At 35.0% G+C, this 20,742-nt stretch overlaps 2 protein-coding genes and 1 long non-coding RNA gene across 10 annotated transcripts in view; 2 read left to right on the top strand and 1 right to left on the bottom strand.

The window, feature by feature from the left end:
* Positions 1-12,730, top strand: part of FGF7 (fibroblast growth factor 7) — a 66,077-nt gene extending 53,347 nt beyond the window's left edge. The window contains exons 3-4 of the mRNA XM_033190183.1: positions 7,278-7,381; positions 8,795-12,730. Of these exons, the coding sequence (XP_033046074.1) occupies positions 7,278-7,381; positions 8,795-8,989 (299 nt within the window). The 3' untranslated portion in view covers positions 8,990-12,730. The remainder of the gene's footprint in view (positions 1-7,277; positions 7,382-8,794) is intronic.
* Positions 1-20,742, bottom strand: part of FAM227B (family with sequence similarity 227 member B) — a 303,682-nt gene that overhangs the window by 157,354 nt on the left and 125,586 nt on the right. Inside the window, exon 12 of one of the 8 annotated variants that reach the window (XM_033190161.1) lies at positions 13,513-13,849. The exons of the other annotated variants lie outside the window; for them this stretch is intronic. Within the exon in view, the coding sequence (XP_033046052.1) occupies positions 13,767-13,849 (83 nt within the window). The 3' untranslated portion in view covers positions 13,513-13,766. Of the gene's footprint in view, positions 1-13,512; positions 13,850-20,742 lie in introns of those variants that run through there. 8 annotated transcript variants of the gene reach the window in all.
* LOC117070686 overlaps positions 14,958-20,742 on the top strand; it is a 126,991-nt gene continuing 121,206 nt past the window's right edge. The window contains exon 1 of the long non-coding RNA XR_004432005.1: positions 14,958-15,010. This is a non-coding gene — a long non-coding RNA (uncharacterized LOC117070686). The remainder of the gene's footprint in view (positions 15,011-20,742) is intronic.

Genomic DNA, 20,742 nt, shown 5'->3' with positions numbered 1-20,742 from the left:
ATATATTCACGTATAATTGGTAACACAATCAGAGCTACTTGCAAATGTAATGAACCACCTGAAAACTGGTAACCTACAATAAATTAATGAGATTATATTGCTGACAGGCAGGTAAATCAATGGGACAAAACAGTCAATAAAAGGTAAAAGAGAAGCATCAGTAAAAAAAGGAATAGAATGTTTAATAAATTATGTTGGAAAAAAACTAGATTGCTATTTGAAGGAATAAAATATCAGTTTAGGGCAGGAGCCCCCAACCCCTGGGCTGCGGACCTGTACTCGTCTGTGGTCTGTTAGGAACTAGGCCACAGAGCAGGAAGTGAGTGGCGGGTGAGCAAGCATTCCACCTCCTGTCAGATTAGCTGCGGCATTAGAATTACATAGGAGCGTGAACCCTACTGTGAACTGCATATGCCAGGGATCTAGGTTGTGTACTCCTTATGAAAATCTCACTAATGCTTGACGATTTGAAGTGGAACGGTTTCATCCTGAATCTCCCCTTGGTCCCCGGCCCCTGACTGCTGGTTTAGAGTATCATCTCACACCATACCCCAGAATTAATTCCAGATGAATTTAAAATAATTTGAATTTATATTTAAAATTCACACTATAAAAGTTAGAATAAACTATATTTCAGACAATGGTATGGAAAACATACTTTTAAGCATAGATACAATATAATAAATTATCACAAAAGATCTATATAGAATTGGCTACACAAAAATTGATCAGTTTGATTAACTTTTCACCCTGCACTCCGGTAGGGCACGATTAATGAAATATGAGAATTAGGAATAGAATAAGGAATGTCAACCGAGCCAAATAGTGCATAAAAGAAAGCGTTATTGAAAGCACTCTTGGATTTGGCAATTAGGAGTTTATTCATGAGCTTGAAGAGAGAATGCCAATAAAGAGATTAGAAGTTAGGATGTAAAAGTTAAATTGAAGAAAAATGAGCAGATTCTAGCTACATGTTTAAAAAAGTTGGTGCTAGTGAAAAGGAACCAGGGTAGTCCTTTGAAAAGATTTCAGAGTTAAGGACAGGGACATTTTATTCATTTGACCCATAGGCACAGAGCTGGGAGCCTGTGGAAATTTCAAAGGCTTGCAAATGTATTTAAACTTTAATATTAAGATAATGACAGTAAAATTTGAAAATAAAATATACAGATTAGCAGACATTTAACAAATAAAATATTACACTAATTTTATTATTACATTTATTAATTTTTTCATGACATCTAAAAACAATTTGATTTTTTTTACTTTGTAACAATTCCCAAGAATGTACACAATTTGCAGAAAATTTACAGCTAGAGATAGGCGCGGTGGCTCATACCTGTAATCCCAACGCTTTGGGAGGCTGAGGCAGGTGGATCACTTGAGGTCAGGAGTTTGAGACCAGCCTGGCCAACATGGCGAAACCGGGTCTCTACTAAAAATACAAAAATTAGGTGGCCGTGGTAGCGCATGCCTGTAATTACAGCTACTCGGGAGGCTGAGGAACAAGAATTCCTTGAACCTAGGAGGTTCAAGACCCTTGACAATTTGGACCTAACTCTTTTTCCACCCTCTCACTATTTTGTTACACTTCCTATTCCAGACATATAAGCTCTAATTTCAATCTTCTGAACATGACTTTTGAATCTCTGCTTCCGTGGCCTTGCACATAGTACTTTCATCTCTCAATTAGCATGTTTCCATCTTTTCTACCTATGTCAGTTCTATTCATCCATCAAGATCTAATTCAAGCTCTGTTCCTCAAATCCTCCCTTGACCACTTCTTTCTTTTGAATTCCTATTTACTTTCCTGTTTTTTTTTTTTTTTTTTTTTTTTGCAATTGGCATATACTGCTAGGTTTTATTTTTTTCTGTGGAAAGAGAAAATACTAACTGAATTTTTGTATATATTTATTAATATCCAGATGTGATATCATAATTAATCAGATCAAGTTTCTAAAATATTACTGGCTCTGATTTTCCATTCCCAAACACCTGAGAGATACTGTACACTTAACAAGTGAAACAGTGGTCTGTATGTCGAGTATTTGTATCCTACAATTTCCAAAGTGTGTTTTTATTATGACCTTACTCCTCCTTACTGTCTGTATTTCACAAAAATAAGTTATCCATTGGGTAAGCAGATCTTAATCTATTACCAAAGACATTTTTAATAGTAATTAATAACAAATCCCGTATGTTCTATATATTCGGGACACGAATAAATAATGCAAAATGTCAGCACAAATAGTTTCTCTACACTCAATATTATATTATTAAAGACAGCTGCATTTAAAAATTAGTAGACTTTGTATTTTAGAACACTTTTAGATTTACAAAAAAAAAAAAATTGAGCAGATAGGCTGGGCATGGCGGCTCACGCCTATAATCCCAGCACTTTGGGAGGCCGAGGCGGGCGAATCACAAGGTCAGGAGATCGAGACCATCCTGACTAACCCAGTGAAACCCTGTCTCTATTAAAAATACAAAAAATTAGCCGGGTGTGGTGGCGGGCGCCTGTAGTCCCAGCTCCTCCGGAGGCTGAGGCAGGAGAATGGGGTGAACCTGGGAGGCGGAGCTTGCAGTGAGACGAGATCTCGCCACCGCACTCCAGCCTGGGCAACAGAGCCAGACTCCGTCTCAAAAATAAAAAATAAAAGCAGATAATAGAGTTCCCATAAACAATTTCCCCCCACAGTTCCTCCATTATAAACATCTTGCATTAATGTGGCACATTTGTTAGAATAGATGAGCCAATATTTATTTATACTGTTAGTTTATACTAAGGTCCAGGCTTTGCTCTGTATAGTTGTATGAGTTCTGACAAATGTATATTATGTATCCACTATTACAGTATTATGCAGAAGAGTTTCACTGATTTAAAAATCCCCTGTGATTCAGCTTTTCATCCTTTTTCTGCTCTCCTCAAGGCCCTTGCAACCACTGACCTTACTGTCTCTGAAGTTTTGCCTTTGCCAGAATGTCATATGGCTGGACTCATACAGTATGTGGCTTTTTCAGACTGGTTTCTTTCACTTAGCAATATGTACTTAAGGTTACCCTTGTCTTTTTGTGGCTTCACAGCTCAATATCTTTTTATTGCTAAATAATATTCCAATGTATACATGTACCATAGTTTGTTTATCCATTTACCTATTGGATATGTTGTGTCTAGTTTTTGATGGTATGGATAAAGCTGCTATAAATAGTCATGTTCAGGTTTTTGTGTGGACATAAGTTTTCAATTCAATTGGGCAAACACCTGGGGGCATGACTGCTGGATTATATAGTAAGAGTATGTTTAGTTTTTAAGAAACCGCCAAACTGTTTTACCATGTGACCGCACCATTTTGCATTCCCACTAGTAATGGAAGAGTTTTGGTTGCTTTGCATCCTTGCCAGCATACGGCATTCTCAGTTTTTTGGAGTTTAGTTGTATAGAGGTATCTCATTGTTGTTTCAATTTGCAATTCCTTTTAAAATAATTTTAACTTTTATTTTAGATTCAGGGGGTACATGTACAGGACTGTTACCTGGGTATACTGTGTGATACTGAGGTTTGAGGTATGACTGCTCCCATCACCCAGGTACTGAGTATAGTACGTAATGGTTTTTCAACACTTCCCTCATCTGCTCCCCACCAGTAGTCCCCAGTGTCAGTTGTTGCCATCTTTATGTCCTCAAGTACCTAGTGTTTAGCTGCCACTTATAAGTGAAAACATGTAGTATTTAGTTTTCTGTTCCTGTGTTAATTTGCTTAGGATAATGGCCTCCAGCTGCATCCATGTTGCGATTCCTTAATGATCTATGATATTGAGCATCTTTTCATATGCTTATTTGCCCTTTGTGTATCTTTAGTGAGGTGTCCAGATTTTGCCCACTTTTTAACTAGGTTTTTTTTTCTTATTGTTGTGTTTTCAGTGTTTTTTGTATATGTTTGATATACTCATGTATTTTTTGCATATATGTGTATGTTGGTGTGTTTTAATGATGTAAAATGAATGGAATCTATAGCCTTAAACATAATATAAATTTATAATGGTTAAGATTTCCCACTCAACAATCCAGGCTTGACAGAAAACCGTAAAATTTACTTAAATTTAAATGTTTTCTTCTTTGTTGATACTAGTTCTTAGTTTTAACATGCCCAAGAGGGTATATTTGATCAAGGACAAGATTAAATGTTCTGATTGGCTAACCATCAAACCGCTGCCTCCACTTTTTTTCCCAACTTGAAAATAATATTTAGTTATCATGCTAGCACAGCCATATTAATATATACCCCCTCAAAACTTTAAATATAAAGCTTTAAAGGTTTCAGGAAAAAGAAATATTCATGATGCTGAGATTGGTGGGCATGGATTCTATATGGTGAGACACTAAAAAGTAATTTTTCAAACAGAAAAGTTAAAGCACTTTAAAGTCACAAAGCTATTGGTAATTAAAAAAAGAATTAGTATCAATTTCTGAAATACAAGATTAGAGGGACACCTAAAATTCTGAAAGATTTTAGAGAATTTTTTTGAAAAGTAATTGCAATTTAGATCAAAATTCCTCACTTTTCATTCCAAGTGTGATATAGGTTTAAATAACAAACAGACAAAAAGGTTTAGATAAATTCATGAATTATTGAACCAGAGGATAAAAAATAGGGAAGTCATTTAGGGCATAGTCTCTAGTGTGTAAGGGTGACATCCTAAATAATAAATTTATGCTATTGCTGACAATATTGCTGACGAGGCTAAATGGTCAAAGAGTTTGACACATTGCCTGGTTTTTCATGTTATATTGCATGAGCTGATTCTCTCCCTCTCTTTTATTTATATTTTTGAACTGTACCATTATGCTACCATGGACATCATGTCCACAATTTGATGGATCTATGTAATATGCTTTAAATCTTTGGGAATAAATTTACTGAGTGCTACTTATGTGAACAAACTTCTCTTAAGCACAAATGGAAATCCACAAAGAAAGATAGCCTCTTCTATTTGTTTTATGTGAGGCAACAGATACACTGCTGGCAAAAAGACCAAGTATAATTAACTTATATTCGTAGCTAACTTAATATCTGCATATTACATATTTTTCTAATATGTATTCTGAGCAACTTCGTGGCTTCTGATTTGGAGGGTAGGATTTCATAGTTAATATTTCTTTTTTTTTTTTTTTTTTTCTTTTTTGAGATGGAGTCTAGCTCTTGTTGTCCAGGCTGGAGTGCAATGGTGAAATCTCAGCCCATTGCAACCTCCAACTCAAGGTTCAAGTGATTCTCCTGCCTCAGCCTCCCGAGTAACTGGGATTACAGACACCCACCATCATGCCTGGCTAATTTTTGTATTTTTAGTAGAGACGGGATTTCACCATGTTTGCCAGACTGGTCTTGAACTCCTGACCTCAGGTGATCTGCCAGCCTTGGCCTCCCAAAGTGTTAGGATTACAGGCGTGAGCCACTGCACCCGGCCCATAGTAAATACTTCTATAAATATTTGTGCATACTGAAAGGAACATCACTCCCCAAACTGCAACTGAACAAAAGAGTGAAAATGTTAATTTCTTTATTCTTGAGCTTTTCTTGAATAAAAGAGGGTCATAGGACATGGAGCAAAATGGACTAGAAAATCAGGGTTGACAAGGTATTGATTCTGACAACACTGCTTAATGCTCTCCCCAAGAATTGTCTTTTAGATACATTGATTTCCTAGTATTAATGGTATTTTTCAAATATGTCAAGCAATTAAGAATATACGTCTATTCTAATCTCAGCTAAAGGTAGAATCTTTTCAAAGAATTTTTGGTATCCTTAACCCTAATATGTGGAGGGATAAGATTAAAAATGTTCATCACCTTATTTTTATTTATTTATTTATTTATTTATTTATTTATTTATTTATTTATTTTTTGAGACAGAGCCTCACTCCACCCAGACTGGAGTGCAGTGGTGTGACCTCGGCTCATTGCAACCTCTGCCTCCCGGGTTCAAGTGATTCTCCTGCCTCAGCCTCTCAAGTAGCTAGAACTACAGGAATGCACCACCATGCCCAACTAATTTTTTTTGTGTGTGTGTGAGATGGAGTCTCACTCTGTCGCCTAGGCTAGAGGGCAATGGCACTGTCTTGGCTCACTGCAGCCTCCACTTTCCGCGTTCAAGCCATTCTCCTTCTTCAGCCTCCTGAGTAGCTGGGATTACAGGCACCCACCACCACACCTGGATAATGTTTTGTATTTTTAGTAGAAACGGGGTTTCGCCATGTTGGTCAGGGTAGTATTGAACTCCTGACCTCAAGTGATCCGCTTGACTCGGCCTCCCAAAGTGCTAGGATTACAGGTGTGAGCTACCACACCTAGCCATCACCTCTTGTAAAGTGCAGTAAAGAAACAGTGGGCAATAGACAGGCAGGGGATAGAAGAAAACATTTTGGGAGTAGGGCAATATGAACTTATTGTCATGACTGGACCTAAAAGGGAAGATGTCTGCCTATCATAATTAACAATAACTCTATCAGTCAACATTTATGTTTTACAATTGTTCTGTCAAAGAAAAGCCAGCAAACGTTACAGATTCCAGTCCCTAATAACTGATCATGAAAGATATTCCAAGCTTGGCATTCTCTTTTTATCTAAAAGAAAATATATTAAATAAAGGGAGGAATAGCAGGAGTAAAGAGACTTGAAGGAAAAGAAAATATTTACTTCCTAATGATATTTTACAATGCTAAGATCTTTAGAAACCAACTATTCCATATGTCTTTTAAATATTAGGTTGATGCAAAGGTAATTACAGTTTTTGTCATAAAAGTAATGGCAAAGCCACAATTAGTTTTGCACCAACCTAATTGATACATTTATTCCATTTTGGAGGCAAATATGTTGAATCAATGAATTTCTTCAGTATTTTTCATTGTATTAGTACAAATTTAACCTAATAGTATTCTTCTGCATGTTATTTCCCTTTGTGATTCCTTTAATGAAGTGAAGTTATAGTTACCAAACAGAGTGCTTTAAAAGGGCAAGGCTTGTCTGTGAATTGAGCCTGGCACAGAATTGGCTCTTGGTGAAGATCTGTTGAATGTTACATGAATGCATCAACGTCATAATCCTTCATGTGCTTGTAAGCAATTACTAAATTTTTCTCTAGCCTATTCAAGCCTGTGTTCTTCAAAATGCTTTCTTTTAATTAAGATTATATATAAACAGAAATAAGAACAAATGGCCATTCTTGGATCATCTGCAAAGCTGAATGAATACTTGACATGTCTTTCTGTGATTCCTTGCAGATATCATGGAAATCAGGACAGTGGCAGTCGGAATTGTGGCAATCAAAGGGGTGGAAAGTGAATTCTATCTTGCAATGAACAAGGAAGGAAAACTCTATGCAAAGGTATTGATAATTGATAGCTTAGGCTTAATTTTTAAAACTAATTTTTGTCAAAATATCTCACCTTTCTGAAAAGTAAAAATGGAATTAATTTATCTCCAACTGTATTAATATAATGATTTTATTAAAATACTTTTTACTCAAACATTAAGAAAAAAATGTTTTCTGTGTGACTTTGGACAAATGGCTTGTTCTTTATATTTTGGTTTCTTCATCTGTAAAATGAGTTGAATGAACTGACCTCTAAGCATCCTTCCAACTCTAAAATTCCATGTGCATTTTAGATATTTAAAATCCAAAATTTCCATTTGCCAGTATTAAAGCTCTTTTTGTTAAAGGTCACCCAATTTGCACATTGCTGACATGAAAATTCTTGGGAAAAAAATCTTGAAATGTTTAGTTCATATATCAACATCAATCTCACAATCATGGGCTTTGAACTGTAATTATTCACATTGTTCCTACTTCACTACAATGCAAAATATGTAACAGTTCATCCCACTATAATAAAATATAATTGGCTTTCCTTTATATTCCCACAGCTCAGCATAATGCCTGGGACAGGCTAATTACATAATGATATAGGTTTAATTGAATGAACAAATGATTGCATGGATGAACAAACAAATTAACCTTTTATCTTCCATTACCATTGAAGACAATGTAGAAGTAAATAAAGAAAAGTTGTGAAACAAGTCTCTCACCTGAGGGAGGCAGAGGTTCTGCTAATTACACCAAATTTCCAATGGTTAAAGAATGAGTGATGTGGGAATAGTAATGAGACCTGTTACTTAGGAGGAACTAGGTCCTAATTTTATTTTTGTTTTTTTTTTTTTTTGTTTTTTTTTTTGAGACGGAGTCTCGCTCTGTCGCCCAGGCTGGAGTACAGTGGCCGGATCTCAGCTCACTGCAAGCTCCGCCTCCTGGGTTTACGCCATTCTCCTGCCTCAGCCTCCGAGTAGCTGGGACTACAGGCGCCCGCCACCTCGCCCGGCTAGTTTTTTGTATTTTTTAGTAGAGACGGGGTTTCACCGTGTTAGCCAGGATGGTCTCGATCTCCTGACCTCGTGATCCGCCCGTCTCGGCCTCCCAAAGTGCTGGGATTACAGGCTTGAGCCACCGCGCCGGCCCCTAATTTTAAAGAATAGTTGACATGAACTGCCAAAAAGCTACACATATTTCATAACTAACTGTGTAGTACATGGTGTTTTTATTTTAAATTTAAGATATCTTTTTATGCAAATATACTACATAAGTATAGCTAATAAACTACATTTGGCCTGCTCAATCTGAGGGTTAAAAAAAGTCGTGTATGTTTCAATTCTACCAAATATTACCTGCTTACTCTTCGTTTAATTGAGCCTCTCTAAAAATCATTTGGATAATGTTTGTTTGTTTGTTTGTTTGTTTTAACAGAAAGAATGCAATGAAGATTGTAACTTCAAAGAACTAATTCTGGAAAACCATTACAACACATATGCATCAGCTAAATGGACACACAATGGAGGGGAAATGTTTGTTGCCTTAAATCAAAAGGGGATTCCTGTAAGAGGAAAAAAAACGAAGAAAGAACAAAAAACAGCCCACTTTCTTCCTATGGCAATAACTTAATTGTATATGGTATATAAAGAACCAGTTCCAGCAGGGAGATTTCTTTAAGTGGACTGTTTTCTTTCTTCTCAAAATTTTCTTTCCTTTTATTTTTTAGTAATCAAGAAAGGCTGGAAAACTACTGAAAAACTGATCAAGCTGGACTTGTGCATTTATGTTTAAGACACTGCATTAAAGAAAGATTTGAAAAGTATACACAAAAATCAGATTTAGTAACTAAAGGTTGTAAAAAATTGTAAAACTGGTTGTACAATCATGGTGTTAGTAATAGTAATTTTTTTCTTAAATTAATTTACCCTTAAGAGTATGTTAGATTTGATTATCTGATAATGATTATTTAAATATTCCTATCTGCTTATAAAATGGCTGCTATAATAATAATAATGCAGATGATGTTATATAAGGTATATCAGACCTACAGGCTGCTGGCAGGATTTGTCAGATAATCAAGCCACCTAACTATGGAAAATTAGCAGCATTTTAAATGCTTTCTAGTGAAAAATTATAATCTACTTAAACTCTAATCAGAATAAAAGAATATTCTCAAAAAATATATATGAAAGTCAGTAAAATAGATAATTTAACAAAAGTACAGGATTAGAACATGCTTATACCTATTAACAAGAACTAAATTTCTAATGCTGCTCAAGTGGAAAGGGTATTGCTAAAAGGATGTTTCCAAAAATCTTGTATATAAAATAGCAACAGTGATTGATGATAATACTGTACTTCATCTCACTTGCCACAAAATAACATTTTATAATTCCTCAAAGTAAAATTGAGAAATCTTTAAGTTTTTTTCAAGTAACATAATCTATCTTTGTATAATTCATATTTGGGAATATGGCTTTTAATAATGTTCTTCCCACAAATAATCATGCTCTTTTTCCTATGGTTACAGCATTAAACTCTATTTTAAGTTGTTTTTGAACTTTATTGTTTTGTTATTTAAGTTTATGTTATTTATAAAAAAAACTTAATAAGCTGTATCTGTTTCATATGCTTTTAATTTTAAAGGAATAACAAAACTGGCTCAACTGCAAGTTTCCCTCCCCTTTGTGACTGACACTAAGTCTAGCACACAGCACTTGGGCCAGCAAATCCTGGAAGGCAGACAAAAATGAAAGCCTGAAGCAATGCTTACAATAGATGTCTCACACGGAACAATACAAATGTGTAAAAAATCTTTTGCCACATATTCTTGCCAACTAATTGGATCATATAAGTAAAATCATTACAAATATAAGTGTTTACAGGATTTTAAAGTTAGAATATATTTGAATGCATGAGTAGAAAAGTATCATATTTTAAAACTATGTGTATTTAAATTTAGTCATTTTCCAATCTCTAGAAATCTCTGCTGTTCAAAAGGTGGCAGCACTGAAAGTTGTTTTCCTGTTAGATGGCAAGAGCACAATGCCCAAAATAGAAGATACAGTTAGGAATAAGGGGCCCTGAATGTCATGAAGGCTTGAGGTCAGCCTACAGATACCAGGATTATTACAAAGATGAATTTCCACTTCAAAAGTCTTTCATTGGTAGATCTTGATAGCACTTTATATGTTCACCAATGGAGGTCAACATTTATCTAACTTAAAAGGTATGCTAACCATTGTGGTTTTAATTTCAAAATATTTGTCATTCAAGTCCCTTTACATAAACAGTATTTGGTAATACATTTATAGATGAGAGTCATAAGAAAAGACTAGGTCAACAAAAACAAAAGATTCATTTGATTTTCCTGTGGTTCATCTACATGACTAGGATGTAGGAAATTAGAAAGAACTGCCCTTCCTCAGATATACTCTTGGGAGAGAGCATGAATGGTATTCTGAACTATCACCTGATTCAAGGACTTTGCTAGCTAGGTTTTGAGGTCAGGCTTCAGTAACTGTATGTAGTCTTGCGAGCATACTGAGGGCAGAGGAGGACTTTGTTTTTCACATGTGTTTCCTTAGTGCCTAGCAGACTATCTGTCCATAATCAGTTTTCAGTGTGAATTCACTGAATGTTTATAGACAAAAGAAAATACATAATAAAACTAATCTTCATTTTTTAAAAGGGTAAAACATGACTATACAGAAATTTAAATAGAAATAGTGTATATACATATAAAATACAAGCTATGTTAGGACCAAATGCTCTTTGTCTATGGAGTTATACTTCCATTAAATTACACAGCAATGCTGAATTAGGCAAAACCAATATTTAGTGGTAAATCCATTCCTGGTAGTGTAAGTCACCTAAAAAAGACTTCTAGAAACGTGTACTTTAATTATTTGTTTTTCTCCTATTTTTAAATTTATTATGCAAATTTTACAAAATAAAATTTGCTCTAGTTACACACACTTAGAATTCTAGAATCTTAAAACTGTAAGAGGTCTCCATCCCTCTTACTCATTTGTAGTCTAGGAAATTGAGATTTTGATACACCTAAAGTCATGCAGCTGTCACAAGAGTCTAGATCAATTAGCACATGCTTTCTACCCTTAGACTATTAGTATTATTAGCTAGTGGTCTTCTGGGATTCTTGTTTTTTATTTCTATTGAGATATACATTTGTACACAAACGTATACATTTGTACACAAACATAACTATGTCTTGGCAATGCACTTCATACAGAATTACTAATCTATATTGTGATGATTTGACTCAAAAGGAGAAAAGAAATTATGTAGTTTTCAATTCTGATTCCTATCCGTCTTTTGTTTACGAATGGAAAGCTTTGCAAAATATACATATAAGCAGAGTAAGACTTTCTAAAGTGTTCTTTGAAAGAGAAAATTAAATATATGAATTTCTAACAATTAAAAAGGAAAAAATCAAAATACAAAATGATAACAAAAGTAAACAAAAGATACTTTCAAAGCAGTGAACAAAACATTTTGGCATAAGCCATAATATAAATTATAATATAAAAATATAAAAGCCATAGTATAAATTGTCAGCCTGTGAGCTGGCTACATATTCAATTTAATGACAGAAGAGAAGGGGTGCTGGAGGTAAATTCTTAGGGTTTCTATCTCATAGAGTTTGCTCTTCTGGTTCTCTAGACTGCCAAACAACATAAAGATGTACGAGGGGACCTAGCTGTAGTAAAAGCAACCCTATAACAACAAAAACTCTAAAACAGTGCCCCTCACGATTTTCTACTGAAATATCTCTAATAGTAGAGGTATAAAATAAGAGGTTAGAGAATAATGCAAAGGGGGCCCACCACAGGCAGAACATTTCTTTTCTCCTAAGTGTGATTTTTGCATCTTACTCCATAATATATTTGTGGTTGTGTTAATATGACAATGTCTGCAATTAAACACCAGTAAGCAAAATTGATACATCAGAATGACTTATAGGGCTTATCATGCAGTTTCATTTACATCCCTACCCAACTGCCATTTACTTGAGTGTGAATGAGACACAAGAGATTCTTTGCCTCCCATAATCCAACTTTACACATAAATAACACAAAGCTAAAGGAAACCAGAATTCAAATTCATCATGCATAGGAGCAATAACAAAAATATTTAACAGTCAGTATGGGTGATTGCTGGCCAATCAGAATACATCACTGATATATCAAAACGGAGGCAGGCCAGTAGGACTAACCTGTGGGTATCATTCCTATGATCACCCTAAAACAGAGTTGGGAAAATATCTATTAACTTGTCTCTCTGGTTTGAATTCTCAATATGTATCTTAATATAAAATAGCTCATTAAAACTTCATGTGTAACTATTTCAGCATTGTTGTCAGCTTTATTCCACTTCTGTACAGTATTTATTTAACCAAGCTGCTGCTTTCAGTGAAGGTCACTTGTTCCTTCAGGGACACATATACACCCATCCTTTAATTTTGAATGGTTTGTTGAGAAAATTTACTTTCTCTTGAGTTGAAAAGACTTAGCAGGAAGCAAGAAATAATACAGTCCTAGCCTCTTTCCAGTAATATCTGATTTCTCCATTCTCAAACTATACTTCTCAGGGAACCAGATATTTACTCTCGTCTGGGAAAATGCCTCTTATATTTTCCTTTTACTTTCTGGTTATCATGTGGTTGCACTTTCCAAATCTTTATCATTGAATTTATGAGAGCCTACCCAAATGTATTTTCTTTCATTTATATTCTAATAATTGAAATGTGAGATGAGAATAACATTTCACTTATGAAAAACCCTTCTCTTGATGAATCCTTCCACGTGTTAGTTATCTATTGCTGTGTAACAAATTAACTTAATGGCTTGAAATAAATATTTGTTTTCTCATAGTTTATGTGGCTCAGGAACCTGGGCATGGTTCAGCACAGTGTTTTTAGTCAGAATTCCTCATGAGGCTGCAATCAAGGTGCCGATCAGGGCTGTAGTCATCTACCTCAATATTCAACTCAGAAAGGGATCCACCTTAGATCCTCAGTGGCTGTTGTCAGGACCTATCACTTCCTTATCACGTGGACCTCTCCATAGCACTGCTTACAACATTACAGTCTGTTTCCCACAGAGCAAGAAATCAGAGGGTGTGAGATAAAGTACCCAAAATGGAAGCCACAGGTTTGTTTTTTTTAATACATATAACCTAGTTTCAAAAGTGATGTTACCTCTGCCTACACTCATGAGGAGGGTATTATACAAGGGCATACATACCAGAAGGTGGGGCTCACTGGAAACCATTTTACAGGCTGCCTAATCCAAGTCATAAACTAGATGTTTTTAATGTCACTGCCATAAGCTGGGATTCTACAGGGTCAAATAAGCGTAATTCATGGCTTTCAGTGGAGATCCATTCAGCAGAGAAAGAGATGAAATATGTATATTCTCTGTGGAAACATTCTTGATTCTTCCTTGGGGGATACTGCATAGTCCATTCCTACACAGGATAATTAAGAAAAGGTTTGAACCACAGTCTGGACTTCCTATTAGCTTGAGATGTGCCTACTTAGAACTCCCAATGTAGCGGAAAAACTAACAATATCCCTTTGCCTCCACATGAAGCAAATTACCCTGCCATCAGGTTCAACATGAAGATAATCCTCCCTTTAGCTGCCCTGCCTCAAGAGAATAAGATCACAGATGCCAGCTGAAATTCCTTTGGGCCATAGTGTTTTGTTCTACACAATGAAGGCAATAAGCCACAATTTACCCAAGACCATCTGAGAACAAGACCTAAAAAGACTTGAAAACAATTGATTTCAATGGTAGGTGCACACTGGTATCCCCTGTTCTATATATAATATATATATATTGCCTCTGCCTACACTCATGAGGAGGGTATTATACAAGGGCATACATACCAGAAGGCAGGGATCACTGGAAGCCATTTTACAGGCTGTCTAATCCAAGTCATAAACTTGGATTACATATATAGAGAACAGGGGATATATATATATATATATATATAATATATATATACACACACACACACAGAGAGAGAGAGAGAGAGAGAGGAGAGAAAGAGAGAGAGAGAGACAGAGAGAGAGAGAGAGAGAGAGATAGAGAGAGAGAGAGTTAGGCCCCAACACAGGCCAGTTACATCAGTGTATACGAGAGGCAGCCCATGCAGTGGTATTTTTAAAATTCCCCAGAAGATTCTAATGTGCCTCTGCAGTTGAGAACTAATTAGGTAAACGCAAACAACAACAAAAACCAAAAAAACCTCTTCCGAAACTATGCCTGCTTCTTCATCTTTGTCTCTTCTTTAAAAACTTTGAAAGGCCTTATTCCCTTCCAGTCCCTCCCGCCCCTAGGTTTTCCTAGATGCCTCTGTATTTTCTGCTATTCACAACTGGGGCTCACAGGAAATGCACACACTAGAAAGAGAGCTACAATTGTTTTTGCATCAGAATGATTATGGAATACAAAGTGCACAAAAGTTCTCCCTCCCCCACCACTCTCAAACAGAACAGTCAGAGTGATTCTGTTAAAATATATTTCAGATCATGCATCCTCTGTTTAAAACTGCGATTGTTTTCCATATTCTTCAGAATAGGAGCCTGTCCTTACAGTGGCTAAGGAGTGGCAATGGAAGAAGGTGAGTAATTAAAAACTTTGTTGCTGAATTAGGTGGGCAAAACAACAAGAAAAAGTAATAAAAATCTAGAGAAATTATGCACTTAAGTTGTTTAGCAGATATCCCTGAATTCTCAGTTCATTTTAAAGAAATACTGGATACTATAGACAATATTGAATGGGTATAATCATTATTAGAATCATATTCAGAGGAAGGGGCATAGCTCTACATCAAAAAATGACAAATGAATGTATCTTTCTATGTTTGAAGTAAATATATTTAGGGCATGTACATATCACCTTAATAATTCTTCACTTGACTGAAATTTTTCCATTAATCAACCAATTAATAGATACAACTAGGCTAGATGAGAGGGCTTCTACTTTACTATTACTTCTTTATTATATATCTCCTATTGTTGATTGTTTTTGGTTACTTCAATTTTTTTTCTAAGATAAACATGAACAATTTATATATGCTTTTTTATATTTCTCATTTTCTTAGGACGATTACAGGAAATAAAATTGAAAAACCGATTTTCTGAAAGTTTTTTCCAGAGTACATTTTAATCAGCAGTGCTGGGAGTAAATATTCTTATTTTTATACTCAAAATTTAGTCAGCTCTTATTCTTGTCTCTTCTTCCCTTTGACTCTGTGAATATGGTAAATCACCAACACTCAGCTAAGTTCTTTCTCAACATCTATTCAGATTCATCTCTTTCTTCATCCTTCTACAGCTTTATTACTTCATGCCTAGAATTTAGCAATAGTTCCTTAATCTTTCTTGTTTCAAATTCCTTCCCGTCTCATATGCTGCCTAATTCTTTAATCTTCCTATAATACTGCTTTGACTATTTCAGTTGCCAACTGAAGACCCATATTGGCTCTTTTTTGCCTATTGGGTTTAGTTTAAATCTCTTAAATTAGCACCCAAAGCTGTCAAACAATTGGCTGTAACGTGACTGTCCAATCTTCTCATTGTTCAATATAAACCTCATAGTTTCTTTAGTTCATTGTATTTATCATGATTTACACAAGTTGTAAATTGATTCTGCCTTTGAGTTTTGTCTATACTGTCCCCACTGATTAGAATATCTCTACGTCCTACTTTCAATCAATCCATACCCTGCTCTGCTCTTAAGGACAAGGCTCAAGTTTAATGAGCTATTCCCAAACTTGCCCCTGCCTTATAACAATTTTTTCCTTCTCTGAATCCTATTGCACTCTAATATAGTAATTGATTGCACACACACACACACACACACATATATATGCAATGTTTATGTATATGTGTCTTCATCTACTTCAGTTAAACAAGCATATTTTGACAATTCTACCATGTTTGTATCAGGCACTGTATGATAAATATATGTTGAGTGTGAAAAAAGTAAAAATAACTATTGCCTTTTTAAAATTCCACATGGAATCTAGTAGGGAAATAGAACCTCAAAAAGTGCTTAATACTATTAATACTTGCTTACTAATTGATCCATATTAATAATCTATTGATAAAATATATAATAAATTTTATATACAAAGATCTTTCCAGTCTTGTCATCATGCCTACATAATCTTATCTATTGCTATACAAAGGTCTGTGTTATATATTGGCAAGTTCCTTTAGAGTCTGTTTTTAAAAATATGCTATTTAACAAATGCAGCAATCACTATGTGAGGTAAAAACACATCTATATTTTTATAAAATTCTGTCAGTCACAGGTTTCAGAGCACAAAATATTTGATAGCATTGATAGTGATGCTAGTCCTGTATACAGTTTAAATAGCATCCATTAGGAAAAGCAAGAGATCAAAAGTACTTTTTGCTTTTGAAGTACTTCATCTCTTATCCTTGAAAGCTTAGTGTGTTCAGCAATTCATGCTCATAGGCCTTCTTAGAATGAATCATGTAACAATTGTGTAACATTTTTCAGCTTTTCTCCCTGTTCTTTATTCCTCTCTGTCATTGTTTTGCTAGGTGACAGTGCTTATCTCAATTCAACTCTAAGTTTCTACAGTTAACAACGTTAATTGTTAATTTTTCATGTTTCTCATTTATTGTACATGTCACTCAACTAGCTACTCATTTGTCTAACTTTTATGATATTGCTCTATAATGAAAAAAGAAAAATGTTACTGTTTTGCTAATAAATCTTCCTAATTAGCTCCATTCACTGTTTCAAAAATAATATTTGGATTTTTATTCTCTTTCAGAAGAGAAATATTTACCATGCTTTAATGTTATTAAGGTTAAATCACAGGTGATATTTTATTGTTTTCTAAATACTTCATTATTCAAATTTTCTACATTAATATATATGATCTTTATTATCAGAATAACAATGGCAACTGTAGTTTAAAAAATTATCTTTTCCACATTCGGTTTTTATGGAGCTGGAAGAGTGGATGTGGGTGCCGCATTGATGTAATAAATAGCATGGTCTTCTCATGAATGATCAAACCTGGTACCCACATTGCTCATCTCATTCAATTAACTAAACTCACTGAAACTCCATAATTTCATAACAATGTAGTCATTGTTACCATATTTTAGTGGTGACTGTGTCCTGAATCTTCTTCTTGAATCTGTTCCTTTATCCAGTAATCACCAGGATTGCTCAACTCTTCTTACCTAATGTCCCTGTCTCATCTCTTCCTCACTACTTTCATGACCTCATTAAGTTGTACCTAAAGTTTAGCAATAGCATCCTATTTGTTTTTCTGTTTCAGGCCCTCATTGTCTCAATTCCTGTTTAGTTACCTAATATTCCTAAGATGTCATTTAAACTATGTCAATTACTAATTGTAGAACCCACATGGTCTCTCTAGGGCTCACTGAATTTGGGTAAAATTCTTTAAACTGGAAATCAAAACCATCAACAAATTGGTTCCATCCATCCGGTCCAATCTCCTCACTGTTCACAAACTTCATAGTCTGCTTAGACACACATTGTTCATGTCATTTTGTATACACACCATACTTCGTCCTGTCTCTGGGATTTGTCTATATTGTCTTTATCCTCCAGAATGTCTCAACTTCTCACTATCAACCAATACCCTGCTCTGCCATCAAGAACAAAATCAAGATTCTCCTTTTTAATGAATTATTACCAGACTTGGTCCTGCCTTACAATGATTTTTCTCTTCTGTAAATTCTCACTGCATGTCAATCTATGCCATTGATCTAGCATTTAGAGAATTTTTATCTCTATCTCAACAGAGGATGGATAGGCATACCTATATGTCTATCTATCCATGCATCTACACTTATCTACTTAAGCAACACAAATACACACATACTTATATAAATATATGTCCACATTTATTTCAGTTACACAAATATATAAAGGGGTCTGGGTACGTATGTACGTGTATATATATATGTGTGTGTGTGTGTGTATGTGTGTGGTCAATAGTACAGTGTCAGGCACTGTAATAGTGATAATAAAATCCATGCCTCAAAATTTAAAACAACTACATACCTATAGATATATAACCAATTTTATGAAGATCAGATTTGGAACAAATGAGCCTTTGGAACCACTAAGAACCATAAGTGATAGCTGACAGACTGTCAAGAAAAAAACTTCCTAAGTCTTTAGCATGTCAATTGTAGAGCACATGTATAAGTTACCATTGTGCTTTGACCCTAATAGCAATTTTAATGCTTGAGTCTTATATATAAATATGTATATATTAAACAACTGCCAAACCAGTATCATCTCTATTGCCTTAGTGGGAGACACACACACACACACACACACCACACACACACACACCCCCTAAACATAGACTCAGCAATAAATTCAAAAAATTCAATTGAATAGAGAAATGTGTATTGTCAAGAACTTCAATTTCAGTCTCATCTTTGTTGCAAACTTTCTCGTTGACTTCATTCTGTGTTTAACAAGGTCCAGTATTGTCCTGGAAGTCCATGTTACAAGATGGACTTTATTAGTGAAAACTTTTCCTAACATTTTGCTAGATTTATACATTGCGCTGATTTACTCTAATGAAAACTTAGCTGCCCTCTTAGGATACTGCTTCCCCTGCAATCCTCTCAGTTGGAGGCTCTTTTTTTTTCCCCTCACACAGTACTCATACCACTGTCGAGAGGTGTGTGGTAGGTATATGTATGCCTGCTACACATTCTATATAACTTATTTAATCACATTTGTTGGTTACTGTCTTGTCTCTCCTCACTAGCCATAAGTTCCATAAGGAAAAGGATATTGTCTGTTTTGTTCCCTTATGTATCCAAAGCTCCTTTAAGAGTATCTGTTAAGCACTCAGTAAATATATTTAATACTCAAGAAATGAAAGGACTCAGTAAATGTTCATCGCACTCAGCAAATATTTATTAAACTAATGGACAAACCAATTTCAATTCAGTGACAGAATGATAGGCACATCTCACTGTAAAGAGTCATTCTAATACCTAAGCATGATACAAATGTGATTGTTGCAAATGAATAGAAATATATCACCTTGTTTTGTGCAAACTGATAACTAAATCTCTCAGGTATTCAAACTCTTAGCATTCACTTCTTCATAACACAGGATTTTCATGTCATTTAGTATAATATGCTAATAATTCATTTCACAATATAATGGAAACCCGCTGTTTTAAAATTAAACCCAGCCCCTCTGACTACTGCTACCAACCAACAGACCAATATATCTGGGGGAGGTATTTGCAGGTGATCTTATGGTAGACATGGAAAATCATCTTGGAAGTTATTTAACTTGAAATTGCTTGGTGAGCATGGCATCAAAGCAAAAGGAGACAAAATGCGTTTGAAATATACATATTCTCCAAATTATGATGAAATCTAACTCATAATGATCTGAATAGTTCCGTTAAATTTCTACCAAATTTCTGGTTCTCTGGGCTACTCTATGCTTTATATTATTCACTCTGCTCCTGTTCATATAGTCTTTCTCTACATAATATAAAATATAACTAACAACAATACAACCTATTAAATTGCTACCACAATGGGAGTTTGTATGTCTGACCATCTTAATAGCATATTTCTGGGGTTTCCTCACTCCTTAGCTGTGCAAATTTCTTGGTTTTCTTTTCATGATATATAATGAAAAGCATAATGTGGAAATTTTACTGGCTTAGTTCTCAAAGTCCTATTTGATATCCTACTTTTAATGGTTTCTTTTTTATTATCCCTGAGCATTGCTAATAGTGAAGAGGTAGCAAAATTAGAGGTGCAAACTAAAATCCGGGCCGGGCATGGTGGCTCATGCTGTAATCCCAGCACTCTGGGAGGCAAACGTGGGCAGATCACTTGAGGTTAGGAGTTTGAGACCAGTCTGACCCACATGGAGAATCCCTGTTTTTACTAAAAATACAAAAATTAGCTGAATATGGTGGTGTATACCTGTAGTCCCAGCTACTTGGGAGACTGAGGCAGAAGAGTTGCTTGAACCCAAGAGGAAGAGGTTGCAGTGAGACAAGATCCCACCACTACACTTCAGCCTGGGTGACAGAGTGAGAATCTGTCTCGAAAAATAAAATAAAAATAAAATCCAAGTAGCTCTTTATAATATAAGGAATCCTAAACCATCTGGCTATTACTTTAAATATTTCTGTAACATGTCATTTGCTAAATATCACCTAGTACTTGTGTATGAGTAACTATTGTGTTTCTTTTTATTTTTTATCTCCCTACAGTGTCAAGTACAGTAATGTGTACTAGGTATATAAAAGTACATGTTAGTTGAATATAAGGATTTTTCTT

This window comes from Trachypithecus francoisi, unplaced genomic scaffold (genome assembly GCF_009764315.1).
Source record: "Trachypithecus francoisi isolate TF-2019V2 unplaced genomic scaffold, Tfra_2.0 Lachesis_group3, whole genome shotgun sequence".
NCBI classification, from domain to species: Eukaryota; Metazoa; Chordata; class Mammalia; order Primates; family Cercopithecidae; genus Trachypithecus; species Trachypithecus francoisi.
Note: the sequence above shows the minus strand (reverse complement) of the source record. Positions and strands in the feature narration are given on the sequence as shown.